We start from the raw sequence: 23,874 nt of genomic DNA, 5'->3' as shown, positions 1-23,874 counted from the left end.
CACCGAAGAGCTGGGCACTTGGGCTCAGGCCATAAGTAGCCACTGAGGGGGCTGGGCAGTGGGGAGGTCATCCGGGTCCCACCTGGGGAACTGTGTGCTAGGATGTCATGGCGGCTGGCACCCTTTCGGACTTGAAAGGATGCCTGTGCACCGCTGCTGGAGCCCCAGAGGGCATGTCTGACCTCCAGCCTTCATGGTGGAGGCGGCCTTCCCATTTCAAGATTCCTGTCATGGGGCTTTCTCGGTAATGAAGGGATTCAGCTGCTGGGCGGGCCAAAGGGAAAAAATGCAAGTGCTCATTCCAGGAGGAGATTCTGTCTTTCACAATGGAAAAATGTACTTTATTGAGCAACTACTGCCTTCAGGGTAGTATTGGTGTCCCCACCTCCACCTCTGTCCCCAGCAGAAGGCAACTCCTAGTAGGGCCTCTCCCCTGAGGGGCATTTTGGCCCGTACACTTTGACCTCATTCAGTTTTGATGTTGAGACTTAGCAAGGACTCTGGAGCCAGCCTGCCCGAGTTTGGGTCCTACCTGTGCCACATGACCTTGCCAAAGTACTTAACTCTCCGTTTCTCAACTTCCTCCTCTGTAAAATGGGAACCGTAGCTGCAGCCAGTCACAAAAGCCACACGTTGTATAATTCCATTTATAGGAAATGTCCATGTTAGGGAAATCCATAGAGACAAAAAATAGATGAGTGGTTGACAGGGACTAGCGGGAGAGGGGAAGGGGGGAGTGACTGCTAATAGGTATAGAGTTTCTTTTAGGAACGATGAAACTATTTTAGAATTAGGTGAAGTTTAAAGAGTTATTACTTACAAAGTGCTTAGAGCAGTGCCTGACAGGGAGAACGTGGTTTTTAAGTCATTGTCAAATAAAACTCACCTCCAAATGAAGCTGTACACACCAAGAAGCTTGGAAAAAATATATTCATAATACAATTTTAAAGTGCAATCTCATTGCTGAATCTCACTGTCTGTTGTGTACTTTTCATAAATCCTGTAATTATGTTGTGGATAGCATCGTTATATGGCAATATAAATTATGTGGTCCATTAAAAGTGTTCATTTGTTACACTTACTTCAGCATGTATTTGAGCCTTGCTTCAGCAGTTCTTATTTTCATTCATTCATTCATTCATTGATTCATTCATATTTTTGCCATATAGGTGTGCCCCCCCAAATGGGAGATGCCTCAGGGCTCTGAAATGCACCTGGTGCGCTGTCCTTGACTCAGTTTTAGACAAGGGATCCAGAAGAAAACAAAAGGTGAGGACTTAATACAAAGGCATTTAGAAGGCGAGACAGGATGAGGTATGCAACCTTTGTTCGATTGGCAGAGAACCAGGAGAAGTCTGGCTTTCAGTCTGCGCAGTCTCCTTATTTGCCAAAGGCCGAAGTAAAGTAATGCAACCACAGAAAAGATTCGGGTCAGCAAGTGGCAGTCATCAGGCCCTATGGAGGGTCTCCTAGGCAAGACCACTAGTTGCGGAACAGACGGCTCTCTGGGAGGAAAAGAGCCCTGATTAGAACTGTTTGCCAATTTCCATGGTGTAAAGACTCACACCACAGCGTACTTCAAGCTACAGACATGATATCACTGAAGGGGGAGTGGGGAAGAGGTGTGCAGTAGCCTAGCATCACATAGCATTTCTACTATACAGCTGCAATCGATGTGCATAACCTCAGAGTGTAGATCACAGCAACATGCGGTGCAATACCTCCCACCATCACAGTTTGGGATTTAATCCCGCATTTGTGCCAAAGGTTACTTTCTGACTCCTAGGTGAAATGAGACAAAGCTGGCAGGTTTTCATAAATTCCGGGAGCTTTCAAGAGAAGCTCTGGGCAGGGCGGGGGGGGGGGGGGGGCGGGCGGGTGTAAAGGTTGCCGTTAGCCTCTGAGGAATGTGTACCTCAACCCCTGTGCTGTCAAGTGGAAGAAAAAAAGTTTTCTCAAAGAACCTTTGGCTTGCTCCGATGATCATGCAACCTGCTTTGTGATCCTGGCCTGGCGCGTGGCGTTGGGGTGCACTTTCATTAGGATGGACTGCAGGCAAGCTCAGCGGCTCCTCCCGGTCCGCAGCGGGAGCGTTCCCCGCTTCCTGGGACTCCACGTCTGGCTTCCTGGTGGACGTCGAAGCACCACAGGGTGACTGTGTCTCTTTCGGAGACCTTCGCCTTCCTTCCCATTCCCACGTGGAGATCAGCAGATAGCCATGCCGCTGCAACAGCACTTCCATGCCAGCCAGTGTTTGTTTCCTTAGTGTTTACTGGCTCACCTTGATCACTGGACAGATATTCTTGGGCACGTATTGTTTGTCCAGCGCCGGCTCAGCACCACAGAGAGGGGGCATTGAGGATGGGCGTTTGAGGAGTTTGGAGAACTGGGGAGGCTCCCCGGCTGCCGGTTGGTAGAGCCCATCTGATAAGATTCAGATCAGTTCCTCTCAGGCACAAACTGGACTACAGTGCATTTTCCAGAAAAGCCCAACCTTTGCCCAGCCTCTAGGCCTCCCATGATTATGTTACTTGGGCCTGGAAAATGCTTTCTCTGCCCTTTCCCCCTGTTGGCTGGGCCTTGTCCTGGGGTGGGGAGAGGGTGGACCTGGGAGCTGCTCCCAGGAATAGGACAGGCACCCTTCCTTTAGAGAACCCCTGCTCTGAGCCAGCCCCCGGGGACCCCAGCTGACAGGGGCACAGTTCTTGTCCTCAGGGAGCTTACAGTCACGGGAACAATAAAATAGGGCACCTGGTGGAGCAGTCTGTCCAGGGCCGGGGCGGGGCGTTAGGAGACATTAGTCATTCCTCCTGGGATGGGGAGCGGCCTTCTTTGATGACGCCTTTCTCCAGGTGAGTGCTGACAGATGAGAGGGAGTGTGCCAGGTGGCCAGGACGGGGCAGGAGGGCACTGTTGGCAAAGGGAATGGCTTGAGCTCAGGAGCTGAGTCAGGGGGTGTGAGGGAAGAGGGATTCTATTCTTGAAATAAAAAACCAAAAGCGCCTTGATGGCTGATAGGATGTGTAGGTCAACCTTAAGGAGAAGAGCCTGAAACGGCTCCGACAGTAAAAAAGGCCGAGGGCAAAACATGTTTTAAAATAGGGAGGGAGAAACTCAGGATGGATTCCGGGTGCTTTTTATTGTCTTTATGCTTTCCCGTGTTTTTAAATTTAAGATAGTTGCCGGTATTACCTGCTGCCCACGCACTTCTCGGTCTGCAGGGGGCGCACCCTCAGACACACACTCTCTGACAGGTTAATGGGCGGGGCCTCCTGTGGCCTGTGGAGCTGGCCATTGGCTAGCTGGGCTGTCCGTCACGCCCTCCCGCCCCCGCTCTACGTCACATGACGCAGCCCATCATGGCGGCGGGAGCGCGGCTGCCGGGGCCCGGGGTGCCGCAGGGCTGCTGCCGTTGCTGCTGTTGAGAGGCGGCGGCGGCGGCGGCGAGGCGGGCGGGAAGGATGGTGGTTCTGTGGCCGGAGCGGCGGGTGCGGACCGGGAGCCGGGCTGAGGTTTGGCCGAAGCGACGCGCGCTCCGGAGCGGCCAGCGCGGTGCCGCTGAGGCAGCGTAAGGGCGGCAGGAGCGACTGACGGACGGACGGACGGAAGGCCACCCGAGAGCCGGCCCCGGGCCGTGCGGTGGGCGAGATGCCGGGGCCACCGGCGTTGCTGCTCCTGCTGCTGCTCGTGGCCGCCGGCGGCGCCCGGGCCGTGCCACTTCCGCAAACAGGTGCAGGTGAGCGGGCCCGCGGCGGCCACGGGGCTGCGGGGGCCGGGCTGCGGGGCCGCGGAGGCCGGGGGGAGGCGGCAGGCCGGGCCGGCCTCGGCGCCGCGGAACCGGAGGGCCTGCCGGGGCGGGAGGCCCGGGAGAGCGAGCGAGTAGGGAGGCTGGTGCCGCAGGCGCGGGCTGCCTCCCCGGGGCCGAGGCGGGGGCGAGGCGATGCGGCTGGGGCTGGGGCTGGGCGGGCGGCGAGGGGGTGGCGGCGGCCGACCCTCCCGGGCCGACTGCGGTCCTGGCTCCAGACCTGTTGCCTGAACGTCCTCAGCCCGCATCCCCTCCTGGCCGTTCCGCTTCCCTTTGCAGATGTCACCTGCCCTCTGCGAGTCTCCCCGTCTTACAGTGAGACCCGTTTCTTAGCTCTCATCGCGCACCTGCTAGTAAATGCTCAGGACCGAGGGCTCTGCGGGGCTCCCTGCCTCCCCTGCCGCTTGTGCTGAAGTTACAAACGGGTGCTAGACGCTGTGCTTTCTATTCTGATTGAATCTCGGGGCACGAGAAGGAAACAACTCTGTGCATATTTCTATTTTAGGAAGCCAGTGATTAGAGTAGCAGCCTTTGAATAACGATTGACAAAATGGCCCACGGGTGATTGAAGTTTCTATTTTAGCTAAGTCGTGATTTTCCTTCTATTTTAGCGATGCCGTTTTTCATTTGCGGTTTATTTTCCTAGATAAAACACCAACCCCAGAAAGCATCCCAAGTTGGGTCTTTTTTTTTTTTTTTTTTAAGGAAAAAAAAAAATCTAGGCTAATTTGTTGTTATCATCTGCTGCTTATCTTTGAAATGAAGAGACTGAAATTTCATAGAATTTTCTTTATTCTGTTTATTAAATTGGTTGGGGTGACGTTGGTCAACCTGAACACATAGGTTTCAGGTGTGAGTTTCTATGTGTACAAGACCTGTATATGGCACTGTATGCCCGCCACCCAAAGGCAAGTCTTCTCCTGTCACCATCATAGAATTTTCGAGTTGGAATAGTCTATAAAGAAAATTTAGTACAATTTCTTTATTTTTTTAGTTGAAGATACTGAGGCCATGGGGGTGTCAAATGACCTACCCAAGGTGACAGCTGAATTGTAGGTAGAAGCATACCTAAACCCCAGGTCTTCGATCCCCTGCTTGTCTGATTCAAGCCTTGTAACTGCCTCGGAACACTTTTGAAGTTGAGGGTTATTTTAGAATGACGGTAATTGGGTATGAACATGGCAGTTACCGTCCCCAGCAAAGACATATTTTTCAAACACGTCTACAATGAAAGCTGTATGTAATTATTTTCAAAGCTATGCCAGGTTGTGTCATTGAGTGTCCTTTAGTTGAGTATTAACTATTATCATTGTATCATATAATGTATGGCTAAATTTCTCCCACTGCCTTAGATCAAATATTTGTAAGGTGAATTCTGTTTTCTGATATGATAGATAAGAAGAGTGACTATTATTAGAAGTGTATAGGCAGGCCAGGTAGGAGTCACAGAAAGTATCTGGCAAGTTATAAAAGACTATATGGCCCTAGCTGGTTTGGCTCAGTGGATAGTCGCCTGGCGACTGAAGGGTCCTGGGTCCGATTCTGGTCAAGGGCAAGTACCCGGGTTGCAGGCTCGATCCCCGGTCAGGGGCGTGCAGGAGCAGCCGATCAAAGATTCTTTCTCATTGATATTTCTCTCTCTCTCCCCCTCTCCCTTCCTCTCTGAAATAAATAAATAAATACACACACACACACACACACACACACACACACTTAAAAAAAGACCATGGAAAGATGTTGATATTGGTATTGAAAGATATTGATGGTTAAATTGAAAATTAGCCCCTGAGTAGGATAATGGATAAAGAGTGGAAGGGATTCAAGAAGTTTCCAGATGACTTGCACGTAATAGAATATTTTTATATTTTGAAAAATGGGTCCTATGTAGGAACCTATAGAAACTTGCCTTCCTATAAATCTCTTAACGTGTTTTTTTTTAATGGTGGTATAAATAATAAAATCTAAATTTTTCTGAGTGCTGTAAAATCAGAAAAATTAATTCATAAATAGAAATATCAAATCCTGACATAAATAAAGCATAAAGAAGTATTTGGTGCTTGATAGCAGCTTTTTACATTTTCCCTTCATATTCTGTTGCTTGGAAGGTGTATGGTTAGACATGAGGCTTATGACTGACAGGTAAGTAAAGTTAAATTTTGTGGAAAAGATGCACAATCACACATAGATTTGGGGGTTTGTATTTCCATCCAGAAGAGATTATTAATCCTGGTAGCAGAGATGGATTCTAGACCAAGGAGAATAAAGGAACCTTGGAGCTAATCCTCATAAGTGAGATCACTGATTATGAAAGATATACCCCTTTGAATATACATGGTATATAAAAGAGCAGTTAAACATTGAAAACATAATAACTCCCAAGCTTTAATTATCTGCGGGGCTGGCCACCGTCACATTAAGGACAGATCATTGCCTGGGGTCTTTGCCTCGGTAGCCACATTCTTTCTACTTAAAGTTCAAATTGGTTAGTAATGTCTTGGAGAAAGCATGGCTTACCAAAACCAGGTTGGAAGAAATACTTGAATTTTATCCTTTGCCAGCCCATTTGCACGGGGAAAGAAATGAGGCAGTTTACTAAAATTCAGCATTTAAACTGAAATTTATTTATCCAAGGTTGTTCTTTTTGTCATCCAAAATAATTTCTAGATTCAGAAGTTAACAGATATTTATCCATTTAATCATAATAAAACTGTAAATATGTCTTTGCCTTTGCCCATTAGAGGCAAAAGATATTTCTTGGTTGCACTTTATTTTGGGTCTCTCTCTCTCTCTCTCTCTCTTTCTGGGAGTCCCTTACACCCTCTCAGGAAGCTTCTTTTCCTGAGAATCTATATTTCTGCAAATACAGAAAAATCCTTGTTAGGTACACTGACATCTTGCTGGCCCTCACTAGGAAGCTTTCATAGAGGGAGAAAGTCCACTGTTTTCACACAGTTAAGTTGCCGAACTAAGATTGCAGTTAAATTCTTTTCTACAGATCATAGTATCCCATTATGTGCCTTTTATAAGATTATTCCGGATTCCCATAAGAAAGACAGCTCTTGTATGGGCGAAGGCATTCCCCTCAGCCCACGGTTTATTAATATTGGGGTAGTGGTCAGAGGGGAAACCACTGCCATTGTTCTGTGGCGCATTAGGTCACAGAGCGCAGAGGAAGCGTTTAGCAGCTCCAGAGAAAGGATCTCGCAGAAGTCGGTGAAGCCGGTGGGACCCAGCTGCTGATTAAACAGCAGCTCTCGTTTTAGATTAAACAAACGGACTTGTGTCTTGAGCAAGATTTCTGAAGTAAAGGTGTAGTGCTTTCTACAGTTTGAATTTTTGTGTTTATTATAACAGCTTCTGAAAAAAGTATTTTCAGTAAGCTTTCCATGCACATTATTTCAGCACTTATGGCTGTAAGGCTTGAGATTCAGGTTGGGAATGCTCTAATTGCTTTCAGTTGGTGATATTTTTGGGTTCACTAAATAGGCCCATTTGCCCAGTAATAGGAAGTCTGTCCAACAATTTTGTAGCTGATTAGCATTGTAGTTATCAAATCCCTACAGTTTTGCTGATATCAATGTGCTGACTGTTTATGCAGCCCTTGAAATGTAGAGTCCTTGGGCCCTCTGTGTCCCCTGTGGGCTGTGTCACTTAGATAACAGCTGTACATACAATAAAAAAGACTTTGTAGTGTGAGTAAGGGATGGCCAGGGTTTTGAAACAGTTAAACAAGTGCTCAAAAAAGTTCTTGTAGGTGGACATAGAAGAACTTTTTCAGTCTCGTTGAGAGTAAAAGTCATGAGCCAGTCATAGGAAGAGCAGGTGTGGTAGATGAAACCTGGACTTTGGAGTTGGTCCGGCGCTGGCCTTCCTGTCCCACTTCAATGGCTTTAAGACCTTGGGCCAGTTACTTGACCTCTCCAAGCTGCTTAGATCTCAGTCATTAAAGCAAGATGATGATAATACTTACCTACAGGGCTGTTGGGCAGGTGAGGTGGAGGTGGTGTGACACATCTGCTACATGTTGAGCACTCAACATAGTCTTCGTCATTGCTTCTGATTGGCAAATTTAGGGGGTTATCATAGAATTGACTAATGGTGAGTGTATGGCTTCAGAGAGGGAACTCAGTGAAATGCCTAGAACTTGCTGGATTTAAAAAATCTTTGTTACTCAAAATAATTTGTTCTATGATGGGTGGAGAAGGAACCCTTTAAATTTAGCTTAAGTATGCAATATAGGCTGGTGGTGTTACTTCTTGAAATTTATAATGTTGGGGAATTTACGCTAGAAATTTAAAAGATGATCTGGATTACTCCACTTTTATGTAGTAAACTTGGTCTTGAACATCAGGATGCCTAAAGCTCTTGCATGTGCACAGCTGCTGGTTTTAATTTAAAGGAACAGAGAGCAATCTCAGTTTAGTCCCAAACAAAATTGTATACTCGCATAAAGCATCCCTGAAGGCAGCCAGTCAACCTGGACCCACAGGGCCGAGGCTCCTTAGAAAATGTCATTTGGAGAGATGACTATGACTGTCTTTTCATCTCTTTTTAAAACATGTATTTTTGCAGCCTCCTAGCTGCACGCTACACTTTTAAAAATGTGTATTTATTACTTGACATGAGGAAAAGAATATTTTAGAAAGAAGCTGGACAGATATTCCTGGTATAAAATAGACGGCTACATCTAGGGCTGTTTTTAGATTCTAATCTCAACCTTTCTGTGAATCTTCATCCGAAGACACTGTTGTGAGAGAAAGCTGAAGAAATAGGCTAAAACTGGTGTGTCAGAGCAAACTGTTGAAGTATTTTTAAATTGTAGCAAGTGACTAATTTGGAACCATGCCTTGGCATTACAGTTATTTGCCACAAAGAACAGGCGTATCAGAAAAATAACCTCGCCATTTCAAAAAGTGTTTTGTTTTTTACAAAGGTTAGCACAGTGCAGAAACTCCGCATTGCATTTGACCTCGTTGTGACTCAAGTGGGGAAAATGAGAACTATTGACACGAAATGCTTCAGGTACCTGAGAGCTCTTTGCTGCCTCAATTTCCCTACTAAGACCTTTTTAATTTTTTTCCCCCCAGTCCTTAGCGATCCCTAACCCTAACCCTAACCCTAGAGTGTTTATTTGTGGGACAGGATGTTCATGGGGTGCAGGATGAAAACACTGGAACTTAACTCTATATTTATCTTCACCTTTTTAATATTTTGGTTTATGTGATTTTTTTAAGGTATAGAATATATTGGTACACTAATACATTTTTATGGTTTGTAAATAAATAAATTTACATGAAATGGAAGGAATGTAAAGAAAATTTACTGATGGGTGAGCTGTGTGATCAAAAAGGTTTGGATTCAATGTACAGTCTACAGTTTTCATTTAGCAAATAGCCCTTTTAAGTTCTGCCTCTTCACCCAGATTGCCAGGACTCTATCTTATATCCTTAGTATTTCTAGTGTTTGCATGGTATCTCATGGTTTGTAGTTGATCAATAAAACTTTGTGGGTGAGGATGATCAAGATACTGGAGAACGTGCGCGCGCGTGTGTGCGTGTGTGTGTGTGTGTGTGTGTGTGTGTTAAAAGGAGAGAGTATAAGCTTAGAGCAGCGGTTCTCAACCTATGGGTCGCGACCCCTTTGGGGGTCGAACGTCCCTTTCACAGGGGTCGCCTAAGACCATCGGAAAACACATATATAATTACATACTGTTTTTGTGATTAATCATTATGCTTTAATTATATTCACTTTGTAACAAAGAAAATACATCCTGCATATCAGATATTTACATGACGATTCATCACAGTAGCAACATTACAGTTATGAAGTAGCAACGAAAATAATTTTATGGTTGGGGGTCACCACAACATGAGGAACTGCATTAAAGGGTCGTGGCATTAGGAAGGTTGAGAACCACTGGCTTAGAGCCTCTAATTTTTCTGTGAACCTTGCTTTTTATCCAGCCACAGTTCATCGCCTGGAATGAAGCCATTTATAATTGTTTTATTTTTTAATAATAAACTTTTTCTTTTAGAACAATTTTAGATTTACAGAAAAGTTGCAAAGGTAGTACAAAGAGTTCCTGTACATCCTTTACCCAGATTTCCCTGTTGTTAACATGGTACAGTAGCATAGTACATTTGTCTCAAGTAGGAGCCATTACTAATAATTATTATTAACTAGAGTCCATCCTTTATTCTGATTTCTTTAGTGTTTCCCTGAGTCCTGTTTCTGTTCTAGGACACCACATTACATTTAGTTGTGTCCCCTTAGGCTCCAGTAATCTGTTCTTTTGTTTTGTTTTGTTTTGTTTTGCTTTTTAATCCTCACCCAAAGTTATTTTCCCCCCATTGATTTTTTAGAGAGGGTGGAAGGGGTGGGGGAAAGAGAAACAGAAACATTCATTGGTTGCCTCCCACACGTGCCCTGACTGGGGCCAGGGATGGAACTTGCAACCCAGGTCCGTGCCCTTGACCAGGAATTGAACCTTCGACCCTTTGGTGCGCAGGCCCACGCTATAATCGCTGAGCACCACCGACCAGGGGCTGCTCTTTGTTTTGATGCTCTTGACAGTCTTGAGAAGTACTGGTCAGGTGTTTTGTAGAATATCCCTCTGCTGTCATGGTTTGATGTTTTCCTCCTGATTAGATGGGGCTATAGGTTCTGGGAGGAACCCACAGAGATAAAGTACCATTCTCATCACACCATATAATGGTTACATGATTTCAATATGACGGCCATTGGACATTTTATCTGAACTTTTACCAACTGAATTTCCAGACCCTCTCAAATCACTCTACAACTAAAGCCTAAGAGGTTGGTTTTCTTCCCTTGATCACCTGGCTGAGGTGCTGTTTGTCAGCCTTCGCCACATAGAGTTACTGCTCCTCCCTTCCCCACACTGTGTGTGTGCCGTGATGATGTTATACCCTTATTCTCTCAGGATGTGAGGGACGCCTCGTAGGCTTAAGTGTAGAGTGGGTTTAGGGGTCTATCGACTTTGGAAATTGTTGAAAGGGATTGTGGCACCTCCTGTAGTTGGTGAAAGTGAAGATCAGATGTCTGATGGCAAGTCTCTTGCAGAGCATGGTGGTAGACTTGTTTTGATCTTTACGGAGCTTTTCTCTTTTTTTATTATGGAAAATTTCAAACATACACAAAAGTAGAGGAAGTAATATAATGAACTCTCATGTACCCATCACCCAGCATCAACAGTTTTTAATTTACGGTCAATCTTGTTCACATGTACCCTTCTCACTGGCTCCAACCCCATTGTTTTGGTGTAAATCCCAGCTATGGTATCAGTTCAGCTGAAAATGTTTCAGGAAAAAGTAAAGATGTTTTTATAAAACAGGGTCACTTCAACAAGATCACCTGGGGATCCCAGCTGGCATGGCTCAATGGTTGAGAGGGGACCTATGAACCAGGAGGAGGTCATTGCTCAATTCCCGGTCAGGGCTCATGCCTGGGTTGTGGGCTCGATCCCCAGTGCGGGGCCTGCAGGAAGCAGCCAATCAATGATTCTCTCTCATCATTGATGTTTTTCTCTTCCTCTTCCTCTTCCTCTTCCTTCCTCTCTTAAAAATAAACCAAAACCAAAAGAAAAAGAAAAAAGATCACCTGGGAATTTGTAGGAGTGCAGGTGTTTGAGCCCCAAACAGACCAACTGAATCAGAATTCTGGAAATCTGTATTTATAATACTTTTCTGGGATTTCTCTGCCCCAAAACAAAATATTTTATTTTCTACTAGCAACAAAATCAGTTATTTAATAGAAATCTTTTGGCTTGTATAACCAGTGAGACTTAAGGAAGGAAGAACAATTTTAAATTAAAAAAATTTAAATTAATGTCAGTTCCTGAAACGTGAAGAGGTTGCTACCCCTGACCTCTGTGCCGGCATACAGTGCTGAAGACTCTTCCTGGGAGAAGTGCCTGTTCCGTAACCACAGAAGAATTTAAACACTCAGGGCAGAACACCCTCACAGCTCGACATACCTTTGATTTTATTTTTTTAACTTCAGCCCCTTCTTTGGAAGTAACTAGTAACCTCTTTATGTTTTATAAATATCCTGTATAAATAATCAGTAAAAACTGTGAAGCCGGTACCTGATAGATGCCGGCCCTGGGAGCTGAGAACCTGTGGTGTAGACGTGCCAGCCGATACCCCGTTCTGCCCTGCTCCCCCACTGGCCAGGACGCTAAGCTAGAGCCAGTGTAACTCGGCGATATTCCTGTCCCCCGGGTCACAGATGCGCACACTATCCCAGGCGGGCCTCGGTTCTTGACCTATATAGTAGCTGCTGGTGTTAGTTCTTTTCAGCACAATATCATGTTAATATCTTGGTTTTTAAAAAGTTTATTTTTTCAAGCTATTGATCTTGGAATAGCCTAGGATTCGTAGCGTATTTCATATTTTCCAACAGGTACTTTTTTTTTTAAAGCTAGTCGATATGTGTTGATACACAGGATGGAGCAAAACAGTTGTGAGTATGGGAAACATAGCGATTATTCTTGTATTATTATTGATTAATTATTGTATTATTTTCCAAAACTGTACATTTTATTTTTATTTTTTTTATTTTTTAAAATATTTTATTGGTTTTTTACAGAGAGGAAGGGAGAGGGATAGAGAGTTAGAAACTTCAATCAGCTGCCTCCTGCACGCCCCCTACTGGGGATGTGCCCGCAACCCAGGTACATGCCCTTGACCAGAATCGAACCTGGGACCCTTCAGTCCACAGGCCAACGCTCTATCCACTGAGCCAAACCGGTTAGGGCGCGTACATTTTACATTGATGTACAAAATCCTATCTAATAAAGAGGGAATATGCTAATTGACCCTCATGCCATTGCAAAGATGGTGGCGCCCACAGCCAATAAGGAGGGAATATGCTAATTGACTGCCCCGCCCTCAAAGATGGCGGCGCTCACAGCCACAAGATGGCCAGCGGGGGAGGGCAGTTGTGGGCGATCAGGCCAGCAGGGGAGGGCAGTTAGGGGTGTCTAGGCCAGCAGGGGAGGGCAGTTGTGGGTGACCAGGCCTGCAGGGGAGGGCAGTTTGGGGCGACCAGGCCTGCAGGGGAGGGCAGTTGGGGGTGACCGGGCCAGCAGGGGAGGGCAGTTGGGGGTGACCGGGCCAGCAGGGGAGGGTAGTTAGGGGTGACCAGGCCTTCAGGGGAGGGCAGTTGGGGGCGACCGGGCTGACAGGGGAGGGCAGTTGGGGGCGATCGGGCTGGCAGGGGAGTGGTTAGGGGTTGATCAGCCTGGCAGGTAGAAGCGGTTAGGGGCAAGCAGACAGGCAGGCAAGGCGAGCAGTTGGGAGCCAGTAGTCCCGGATTGTGAGAGGGATGTCTGACTGCCGGTTTAGGTCCAATCCCACAGGGATCGGGCCTAAACCGGCAGTCAGACATCCCCCGAGGGGTCCCAGATTGGAAGAGGGTGCAGGCTGGGCTGAGGGAGATCCCCCCCCCCACACACGAATTTTGTGCATTGAGCCTCTAGTATTCTAAAAAAGTAAAACTTTTTTTAATAAAAAAAAGTAAACTACCCCAGAAACTGCTGTATTATAATGGGTTTGATTAAGAACATCATAGGTTCATAGACCAGTACAGATAATTCAGGACTTTCTTATTTTTTGCAACACATATGCCTTGAATAGGAGAAAAGAAATTAGTTCAAGCATCTATGATAGTGAACTTTGAGAGAGAAGTTGCTCTTATTCCAAAGTGAAACCACTATAATTTAATTTTTAAAAGCTCTTTTTTTTTTCTCATGTGTTCTCCATGTTCATAGTCCATCCCAAACACCTCTTACATTCTTTTTTTGCTATCGTGAACAGGAGACTTGAGTTTCATATATAATTGCAACTTTTAACTATAGGAAGTAAGTCTCTAGGATATCTTGGTCTTAGAAGGTAGATGAGGGAGAATTTGTAGTCATTTTACACATTTCAAATATCTATTTTAACCAAATAGTAATTGTGAAATTTTGTAATTTCAGTTTTTTATTGCAAAATAGAAGTGTTATGGTCTGTCGGTTACCTCTCACATAGCCTCTAAATTTAAGTTTTATGTGTTTTTCACATTGCAGATTCTTCCTCAGAACCTCAATAAATTCAACTTGTGTTCCTTTCAGAAGGAAAAATAATCCTCTTCCTGGTTCTCCCTGGCAGGGTGCCTCTCTAGAATGGTTCTTTATGTCAGTAGCAACTGTTACTTTCCAAGGACCCAGCCTGCAGTTATAGGCAGAGCCCCACTTGACTCTGACTTCAGACTGTTATTAAAATGCAGCACCCGCACACTGATTGCTAGTGAGACACTGAGAAATAACAAACTTACCAAAATAGTCCCCTGGGAACACTCTCCCAGAGGCCTGATGGAGTTCAGAAATGTGTAATCTAATTTCTTCTTTAGGAAAAAATTAACTTTTAACAAAAGATCATTATAACCAATATTAACCATATAGGCACTGGGTAGAATCATAACATTTTGAAATTATATATCCTTATAGCTAGAACTTGGAGCTGATATGCAAGTTTACAGGTGCAGGAACCAAGGCTCAGAGAAGTTAAGGAGCAGACCCAGTCCCATACTGCCAGTCAGTGGCAGACTAATTGTGGAATGTGGGGTCCTACCGCCCAGCCCACCCTGCTCACCAAGTTCACTGCCTTGCACTATCGAGAACTCACTTATTAGCGAGATGCACACACACAGACTATAATTCCAGTCATTTCTCCTCTGGATATTTATTTCTATGTACTGTCTGAAAGTACTGAGATGGAATTTAAACACAGTTGTCATATAGTCAATCCTTGAAGTTTCTTAATTTTCACTAAGTAATTCTCTTCAATACTTCAAGAATTGACTATATGACTATTGCCGGAAGGTCTTTTTTTTTTTTTTAGAGTTTAAGCTGGGGCCAGGTGGGCGCCATCCTCTCTGATGGAGAGGCGGCAAAAAGCGGGCTGAGCCACACAGCAGGTTTATTTTAAAGGCCTAGATTTACATATCTAGTTCCGCCCCTGCCTGATTAACATGTCCACCCTTATTGGGGAAGCATGTTCCCAGGGCGTGGCTCTGCCTATGCTCTGAGTTCAACTGACAATAATTATAAGAAAATGCCTAGGTGCCTCCCAGGCAGCCCTCTACATCTCCCCCGTTTTTGTTTTTTAAGCTACTATAATAAAAGTAAAATTTTAAACATTAATAGTAGGGCTCTAGAATTAAAACAATTGCAAACAATACAAATGCAAAAACTAAACTACGTATATGCTATCATTTTCAAAATTTGAACGTTAAGAACAAAACTGGCTATTAAATAATAACAAAACAATGCCAATGCAAAACAACAATATGAGAAATCAGAACTATAGACATATTAACATTTTTGCTACTAAATGAAAAAAAGTCTCTTTTGCTGCTGGTGTATATTTCCTCAGAGTCCTTGGACTTTGCAGAAGACTGGCAGCTAACAGATGCTAGCATGAGCAGGAACATGGTTGAAGAAGTAGCTTCAACTTCTGGCTTTTCCACAATCTGTTGTGCTTCAGTCATTAACTTCTTCAGATGACTCCATATTGGCACAACAGTCCCTTGCGTCTTTCATTTTTCTTTTTCTTCCCTTTTGCTGTCATTAGGGCAGTACTTAGTCCTTTTGAGTGAATGTCTGAGTCCATTGTGGTGACGGATGTAACGCTCTGGCACCCGAATTGGCTGCATTGCTCCTTCTTCCTTGCTCTTGGTCCTGGGCAACCTGCAGCAATGCACAGGTGCTGACTGCTATCATGACAAGGCGTCTTCACCATCTCTATCTTTGAACTGTCTTTCCTGTCTTTGTGGCTGGAGCAATCTGATCAGTTGGGATCTGTTGTTGCAGAAATCCACATGGTCTTGAAACTGTTCTCTGAAAGTATACAAACATATTCTCGACCAAAGGTTAAAGGAAAAACCTTACTTGGGATTTTTTCTTTGAAATGATCTTCTCCTGGCTTTCCCTGACATCATGTGTTTTTTCTGGGTGTCCTGCTTATTCCTTTGAACCTGTGTGCACACGCTTCTGGGAGTGACCCCCTCGCTTTCTTCTTTTGCCTCTGTACTCAATCCCTGTTGGGGGGCGCCAAATGTGGGGGGCTGTTTCTCTCTTTTCCATGTCCCGCATGGAAAAGGAAACAGTCCATTTGCTGAGTGGAGGAGCTGGGGATTAAGGAATTAAAGAAAGAGCAAGACGCCGAAATAGAGTTTAAGCTGGGGCCAGGTGGGCGCCATCCTCTCTGATGGAGAGGCGGCAAAAAGCCGGAAGGTCTTTTATCTTGGTCTGGACACCTCAGTGTGTGGAAGCACCTAGTTATATCGGGTTAACCTCTCCTTGGTCTGTTTTTCTGTATAATGTGAAGGCACATCAGGGAAGCACTCTCAGGACACCCTAGTTAAACCTCATCTTTGTGTGCCTCGGGGCCTTGCCAGGGCCGGTGTGGTAAGCAGTTTCTGGCTGAGTTATGAAGAGAGTACTTAAAAAAGAAAACTTTGTTACGGAGGTCTTTGAACATACACAAAAGCAGACAGAAGAGTAAAATGAATTCTCTTTACCCACCTCCCAGTCCCAGCCATGCCTCTGGCCAGTCCAGCTACATCCATACCGCCATCAACTTCCTCTCTGAAGAGAGAACTTTTAAAAGACACATTGCTTACAACTTTGTTTCAGTTACATTAACAAGAATTCAATTTAAGCCTTAGGAAGCTACACAGCCTCTGGGACTATAGGCTCTAGCAAGGTGTTGTAGGAAATTAGAAAAAAGAAAAAGGTAGACGTGTTTTTCTAGGATTTTTAGGGTCTGCCCTACCTGGAAGTAAGGCGCATGCATTTAGGTCATCTCCTAGCCTTTGGCCTGTTGTGCAGAAATTGTATTGGCTGAAGTTTGTGTTGTGACTCCAACTTTCCATTGATTTGCCTGCACATTTGTACACATTTCCATGGGAAGTTGAGTGAAGAGACAGAATGTCCTTTCCCCGAGGCAGTAGTGGTCAGTGAAGTGGCCGGTGTTGGGGAGGAGCCCTGGGAAACGGGCCCCGAGGTCCTGCTTCTGGGGCCGGCTGCTGCCTGTTCTGACCTGGCTTCCGGGACTGCAGGAAGGCCTGATTCAGAGTTGCCACAAAGCTCTGAGCACGGCGCATGACTGCACAGGCAGCCACGCCATCCGCTTAATGAAGAGTCTAGCTCAGTGATGGCGAACCTATGACCCGCGTGTCAGAGGTGACACGCGAAGTCATTTTTTTGGTTGATTTTTCTTTGTTAAATGGCATTTAAATAATAAAATAAATATCAAAAATATACATCTTTGCTTTACTATGGTTGCAAATATCAAAAAATTTCTATATGTGACACGGCACCAGAGTTAAGTTAGGGTTTTTCAAAATGCTGACACGCCGAGCTCATATCACTGGTCTAGTTCATGGAATACCACCCCTGCCATCATTCCCCAGGTGTGGGGCACGGGTCCCACAGAAGTCTCCTAAGCCCGACACCCTTTTGGCCAAGCTGTGCCTCCTCAGGGGAGCTCTCTTTGGTAGCTTCCATCCTAGTTAGTGTCTTTAAAATTGGAGTGAAATGAACCTTTGATAACAAATTTTAGTGGAATAGGCTGAGTGAAACAACAAATTTAGAGTCATGTCTTAGAAAGCATCTACTTAGATTCCTTTTTTTACCAAGAAAAAAAGGAGTGGCAGCCCAGGGACAGTGAGCCCGTCTCCACAGCCCAACACGCCCTGGGCTGCCAGGGAGGAGAGGGCACCTTTGGGCTTTTGGTTTGCCGGCACCAAGTGAGTCTACTGCAGCTTCCGGTGAAAGGAGACGTAGCGGAGAACATGGTGTGTGTGAATGAATACTCGCGAACAGAGGAGAACATAAGTTGGGGGAAATCCACTTTCTAAGAAAACTTACTGTTTAAAGAAAACAACTTAATAGTTACACTGCTTAATACGAATTGCAAAATGGGTAAATTAAGAATGTTTTTGGAAGTTCTCTGAGACCCGGGAATAAGTGATGAACTTAATGGTGGGGAGGGACAGGACCACCCAGTACAGTATGCATTAGGGGGTGGTTAGTAGTGGGAGGAAAATCTTTGTCAAATAAGAGCATCAAATTATTGCCGAAACCGGTTTGGCTCAGTGGATAGAGCGTCGGCCTGCGGACTGAAGGGTCCCGGGTTCGATTCCGGTCAAGGGCATGTACCAGGGTTGCGGGCACATCCCCAGTAGGGGGTGTGCAGGAGGCAGCTGATCGATGTTTCTCTCTCATCGATGTTTCTAACTCTCTATCTCTCTCCCTTCCTCTCTGTAAAAAATCAATAAAATATTTTTTAAAAAAATTATCAAAGGACTGCTGCTGTTACAATGTTGTTTGACCCTTAAAACCTAAGTTCATTCTGTTAACCAGGAGATTAGTCATGAATTTCTTTCTCCGCCTCTCCCTCCTTGCTTATCTTCCCTCCTTTGCTGGTGCTCCTTAGTTGGTGTCTCTCACTTTTTTCTCTCTTTCTCCCCCTCCCCCTCCTTCTGACTGAATGCCAGGCTCTGTGCTGGGCCCTGAGAGTCGCTGGTGTAGTACACAGGCCTGGTCCCCAACCCTGTTTAGCTTGCAGTCTTGTGGGGAAGACGTGGACATTTGGAATGCTAGTGTGATAAACTCTACGATGGGGAAATACAGGGTGCATTGGGGGTCCAAAGGTAGGGACTGGGACCTGCGGGGCCAGTTTCCAAGTTGAGATCTGAATGGTGAAGATGAATTGGCGGAAGGGTGTGTCAGTGGGGAGCTTCCTGGTGGGAAGAGTGTAAATACCTGTGACGGAACAGGGAGTACATACTTGGTCTTTGTCCCCTTTCCTGGGCCAGAGCTCCCGAAACACGGGATTTCCTGGTGATGGGGTGATGGGAGCATCTCTTTGTATTAACAAGCCCCTCTCAGTCACACATGAATTTATGCTAATGAAGTGACTCTAGGTGGGCCCCCATTAGCTTCTTGATGGGCTGGCAGCCAGAGGAGCCGAGCACGTGATTAGAGGGTTTGTCCTGTCAGCCCCACCCTTTATGACTTGAAGCACTGGGTAACCACACGGAAAGTATGAGGACATTTCTCTTTATAAAAGTCTATCAGTTTGTAACTGAAGAAGGAATGACAACATGAGAGGATCAGCATTTTGCAGTCTCTAATGGATCGAGCATTGATTATCATTGCTTTTTATCAGTGGATGTTTACATTTTTTATTTAACCCCAGGATTGTTTCACAGGTAACTCTTTAGTTAATTACATGTATGTTCACATTCTGATGGAAGCTCTAGGCAGGGATTTATAATGGTTGAATTAATAATCAGGTAGTGCTCCTGACTTACTCTGAGTCATTACTGAGAAATTGCGTGCTCCTAATTACCTGTCCATAAAACAGATAATAGGTACCCACCGCTTAGAGTTCCTCACGGTTTCTGCTTATTAAATCAAGTGGTAGATAACTATTAAAATGGTTTGAAACTGTGAACTATCACTCACAGAATGTGTTTTAGAGATGCCAAGGATGTTTTAATTGGTGTCTGAGGGAAGCATGCTAAGCACCCAGACCTCCAGTTACCCTCATTCCAGTTTGCAGTGGGTAAAGCTGCCTCAGTGTCTGGAGACACTCCTGCTGTTACTGATGTTTTTCTTTCCTGGACGTGGGTTTGATGTATGCATTCTGGATGGCGGAGACGGGAATGTTCAAGGAAACCCGTCTTGCTTCATGGTTTCCTAACAGTTGTAATCCAGCCTCCCAGGGGCTGGTTTGCAGGTTGCCCGCAGGGGTGTGGGGACTTCAGCTGCAGTTCTTCGGGCTGGAATTTCCTTCCTCTGTGGCCTGTGCAGGCCCATCTCGCCTTCCAGCCTGTGCTAGGTTGGTTCTAGTTCTTCAACTTACGGAAGTTTTTCCTTCACTGGTATATAGAGGTTTTTTAAAGCACAGTGCTTTGGACGAACCAAGAGAAAAACACAGTATATAAAATAGTTTTAAAAGTGATAAAACTGTAAAAATTCCTACTGGAGGCTACCTAGTAGGTTCCTTTTCAGGCAGTAATTTGTGGAGTGCTTTCGGTGGGACTGGTAGACACTGAGGTGCAGGGGTCTGGTGCACTGAGGAAATCTGCGTGCGGGAGCAGCTGCCGCTGTGGTGTCCTCACCAGACAAGCATGTAGGTGGACCCAGCAAGTGAGTGAGGGGAGGGCCAAGCCCGACACAGCGGGTTGTGTAACACGTGGACGACTTCTCCTGCCGACCTAATGCCCACAGGAGAGGCTTTCTGAGTCAGATAACTGAGCTGCCTTCAGGCAGTTCTGATCCAACTTGACAATAAATAGACAGTGTGTGCTGAGAAAAAAAATACGGATGGAAAGAGAGGAAAAAATGACTTAATATTTGTTATGTGGAGCTTGGAGGAGAGCCCCAGAAGTGTGTACTGTCTTAATTAACAGTGATAGACTTCGGTTCAAAGTACTTAGGTTAGGCTGTTTTTAAGTGTTAAAAGTTAACCTCGAGAGGCAAAACAGTGTGGGGTCCTGGGGAGCATGGGGTTTATACTCAGCACCACATTCCCACTGTGTCCTCGGGCATATCAGTGTCTCACCTGTGATGTGGAGCTGGTCGAATCCCTCAGCAGTGTAGTAACGATCGGATGAAATCATACTGTAGTTTATCAGATCTCAGATACAATTGATTACGACACACCCTTACTTCTGTGCCATTAAAAAAGAGGAAACTCTGCCAATGAAAACCAACTTTTCGAGTCTAAGATACACCTGAACATTCAGGATGTTAAAATGCAGTGGACAAACTGCATTTTAAAAACAAAAGACAATACAGTGGCTATGAAAGTGCTTTGCTGTAAGGAGCCTCAGGAGTCATATTTACTTTTTATTGAATGAGCCAGGGGAGGAAAACAAAGTTATAAGAATGAGAACCAGTGGGACACACAAACCGAGCTGAATGAGAGAACAGGTAGCTGAGCGGAGGAGAAGGCAGTGATCTTTCTGGGTTGTCTTCATTCTTAGAAAGTTGGCTGTCGCGCCTCAATTAGTTGAGAAATATGCCGTGTCTGTAGCTAAGGGATTCTTTCTCTCTCTGGAAGTTGACTTCCTCCAGATTGGCTTTTGAGAGGAGTCAGCAAGCCAGCAATGTGGGTTCAGTGAATGTATAGACTTTCCTGTTTTAGATATTGTTGGTTTAGAACTTGCAGATTCTTAACAACCTCGGTTTACTGTATTAGTTGTAAATGCAGAGGCTGAGCCCCACTTGTAACAATGTGGTTTCGGCGTTGCTTTCACAAACAGACTTTTGTGTTGAGAAGGAACTTAGTCCTGTTTGCAGCTGGCTTTAGGCCTCTTCGCTCTTCACTGAAGTCGTTTATGCTCAGGAATGTGTCTTGCTCGCGTAGTCGTTTGGATTCGTTTTTCTTTGCTTCAGGTATTATAGTTTCGCTGCAGAAAAATGGTGGCATCGTTCATAACTTGTCTCCATGCCTTCCCCTTGGTGCATTTGAACACATAATTAGCTGCAGATGAGGATTTTAAGGAAAAATTTATTTCTGACCTTATTGTGGTAATCATTTCCCAATACATATGTATATCAAATCATCACGTCATACACCTTCAACTGATATCATGTTATATGTCAGTTATAAGCTCAATAAAACTGGGGGGAAATGTTTATTTCTTAGTAAAACACCAGTAGGTGAGACTCAGCAGTTCGCTCTACTAAAGAAGATGCTCAAAATAGCCCTAGTTGGATGAGATGTTTTCCAGGTAACTTTTTGTTGAAAGTGAGATGTAAAATCTTTATGCTCTAGACAGGGATTGCACACTTTCCTATAAAGGGTCAGATAGTCAAATATTTAGGCTTTGTGGCTCACATGCAGTGTCTATTGCATCTTGTTTTGTTTTATTTTGAAAACAGTTCTTTAAAGATGTAAAAATCACTCTCATCTGTCCCCTGCTCCTACCAGTGCCATGCAGAAAGGGGCCACGGGCAGGCTCTGCTCTAGTGGACAAGCTCCTGGTTATGACCGAGGCTCCTCGGAGAAGTGGCTGCTAGCCCGGATCGCTGTAGTGCCAGCACATTAAGGAGATGTGGGGGAAACAGCAGAGGACGGGCACGGCCCAAAGGCCCCGTGGGCAACTGGAAAGAGCTCCCAGGGCCGAAGCTAGAACAATTTGAGCAACAAAATAATGATAATCCTGGATTGTAACCCCAGCATATAAAAGAAATATCTGTGAGTTCATCTCTATATATAAAAAGCCAGCAACCATAACGCTGTAACGACTGGTCGCTATGACACCAGCGAACCACTTATCAGAGGGTCGGGCCAGCCAGCCAACCTCCCGAGGCCCCTCTCGCCAGCCTCCCCGCCCCTGATCCGCCTCTCCCATGGGGCTGGCAGCCAACCTCCCTGTGGCCCTTCCCCCCAGCCAGCCCAGCCCCCAGCCGCTCCCCCTACCCCAATCAGAGGCGGGGCCTACTGGCCAATAGCCTGCAGCCCCTCCCCCCAGCCAGCCTCCCACTGTCTCTTCCTCCTGACAGGCCCAGCCCCCATCTGCCGATTGGGGCTGAGCTGGTCAGACCCCACCCGTGCATGAATTTGTGCACTGGGCCTCTAGTAGCTGTATAAGTGAGGGGGGAGGAACTAATCTTCCTTGCAGAAGAATTACAAATAATAAATGTAGGAGTGAGGAAAATAGAAAATCACCATTGGAACATCATGGTATTAATGGCTGCATGTAAGACGCAGTGACAGATAAGAAAATTAGTGTGTAGAACTTAAGGGGACACAGGATATTTGCCTAACCTCAAAGTGTCCTCCCCAAATACTAATCACTGTGGTAGTTTTAACGTATGTCCATGAATTCTGTGATGTTCCTCCCTCCAGGAAGTACCCTGTGAGGTACACCTGACTTTCAAACCCACTTTTAAGGAATCGAGTAGTAAAGGAGACAGTGGTAACTTCCCAGTGGTAAAACCCAGCAGAAACCACCTGGGCCAAGTGATCAAGTTCACAGGCCCAGGAACAAGTCGTGCCAACATCTTGTGTCCTTGCTATGAGGTGATGAGAAGGGTCGTTCACCCTGTGCCAGTCTAGATTCTTCCGGCATATCTATAACCTCAGTCCAGTCATGAGGCAGCCCACATGGAGGAACATTCTACACGGTAACTGACCAGTACTCTCCAAAAGTGTCAAAGTTATGAAACACAAAGCCTGAGAAACATCAGGGGTTGGAGAAGACTAAGGGGCCATGATGATTAAATGCAGTGTTGGTAACCTGGATTGAATCTGGAAAAGTTAAAGGATATTAATGGGACACCTGGTAAAATCCAAATAAAGTCTGAAGTTCAGTTACTGGTGTTGTACCAATGTTACTGTCTTAGCTTTGATACGTGCACTGTGGAAACATAAGATGTGAATGTCAGTGGGAGCTGGGGAAGGGGCATGGGGACTCTGGGTTGTCTCTGGAACTTTTCTGTAAATCTAAGATGATTTCACAATAAGATTTTTAAACCCTAGCTTCTTACCTTGGGTTGGTTGTCATCTTTATCCTGAACATTTAAGCATTATTTTATTAACTCTTGGCCCCATTTATATTTGGTGGAAAATATATTGATTTGTTTATTAAAGTTGATTTTGGAATGTCTACGATGTTAATATTACTTATTTCTCTTTCCAGGGGAGTCACCTGCTGCCGAAGTTTCCTCATCTTTTGTGATCCTATCTGTGTGCAGTTTCATTATATTAATCGTGTTAATTGCAAATTGTGTATCCTGCTGTAAAGACCCAGAAATAGACTTTAAGGTGAGCACAGATGGTGGGAACATTCAAAATCATCCTCCGATACATTTATCAATAGGATGGCTAAATCTTACACTCCCTTGGGAGCGGGGGTGGGCAGACTTCTGTAAGAACCGATACTAAATATATTCTGCCATTGTAAATAGTAAATACCATAGGCCATGCAGGGTCTTGTCACAGTTACTCCACTCTCAGCTCTGCCATCGACAGCACAGAAAC

At 45.3% G+C, this 23,874-nt stretch overlaps 1 protein-coding gene across 5 annotated transcripts in view; it reads left to right on the top strand.

Moving 5' to 3' along the window:
- Positions 1-3,342: 3,342 nt before the first annotated feature.
- The window catches only part of LMTK2 (lemur tyrosine kinase 2), a 60,529-nt gene continuing 39,997 nt past the window's right edge, over positions 3,343-23,874 (top strand). For 2 of the 5 annotated variants that reach the window (XM_059699248.1, XM_059699251.1), the window contains exons 1-2: positions 3,344-3,736; positions 23,534-23,658. In XM_059699248.1, coding sequence (XP_059555231.1) covers positions 3,649-3,736; positions 23,534-23,658 — 213 coding nt within the window. In that variant the 5' untranslated portion in view covers positions 3,344-3,648. Of the gene's footprint in view, positions 3,737-23,533; positions 23,659-23,874 lie in introns of all 5 variants that reach the window. The other 3 variants (XM_059699250.1, XM_059699249.1, XM_059699247.1) reach the window with 3 other exon arrangements.

This window comes from Myotis daubentonii, chromosome 5 (assembly GCF_963259705.1).
Source record: "Myotis daubentonii chromosome 5, mMyoDau2.1, whole genome shotgun sequence".
Taxonomy (NCBI): Eukaryota; Metazoa; Chordata; class Mammalia; order Chiroptera; family Vespertilionidae; genus Myotis; species Myotis daubentonii.
This window is presented reverse-complemented; position numbering and strand designations above follow the sequence as displayed.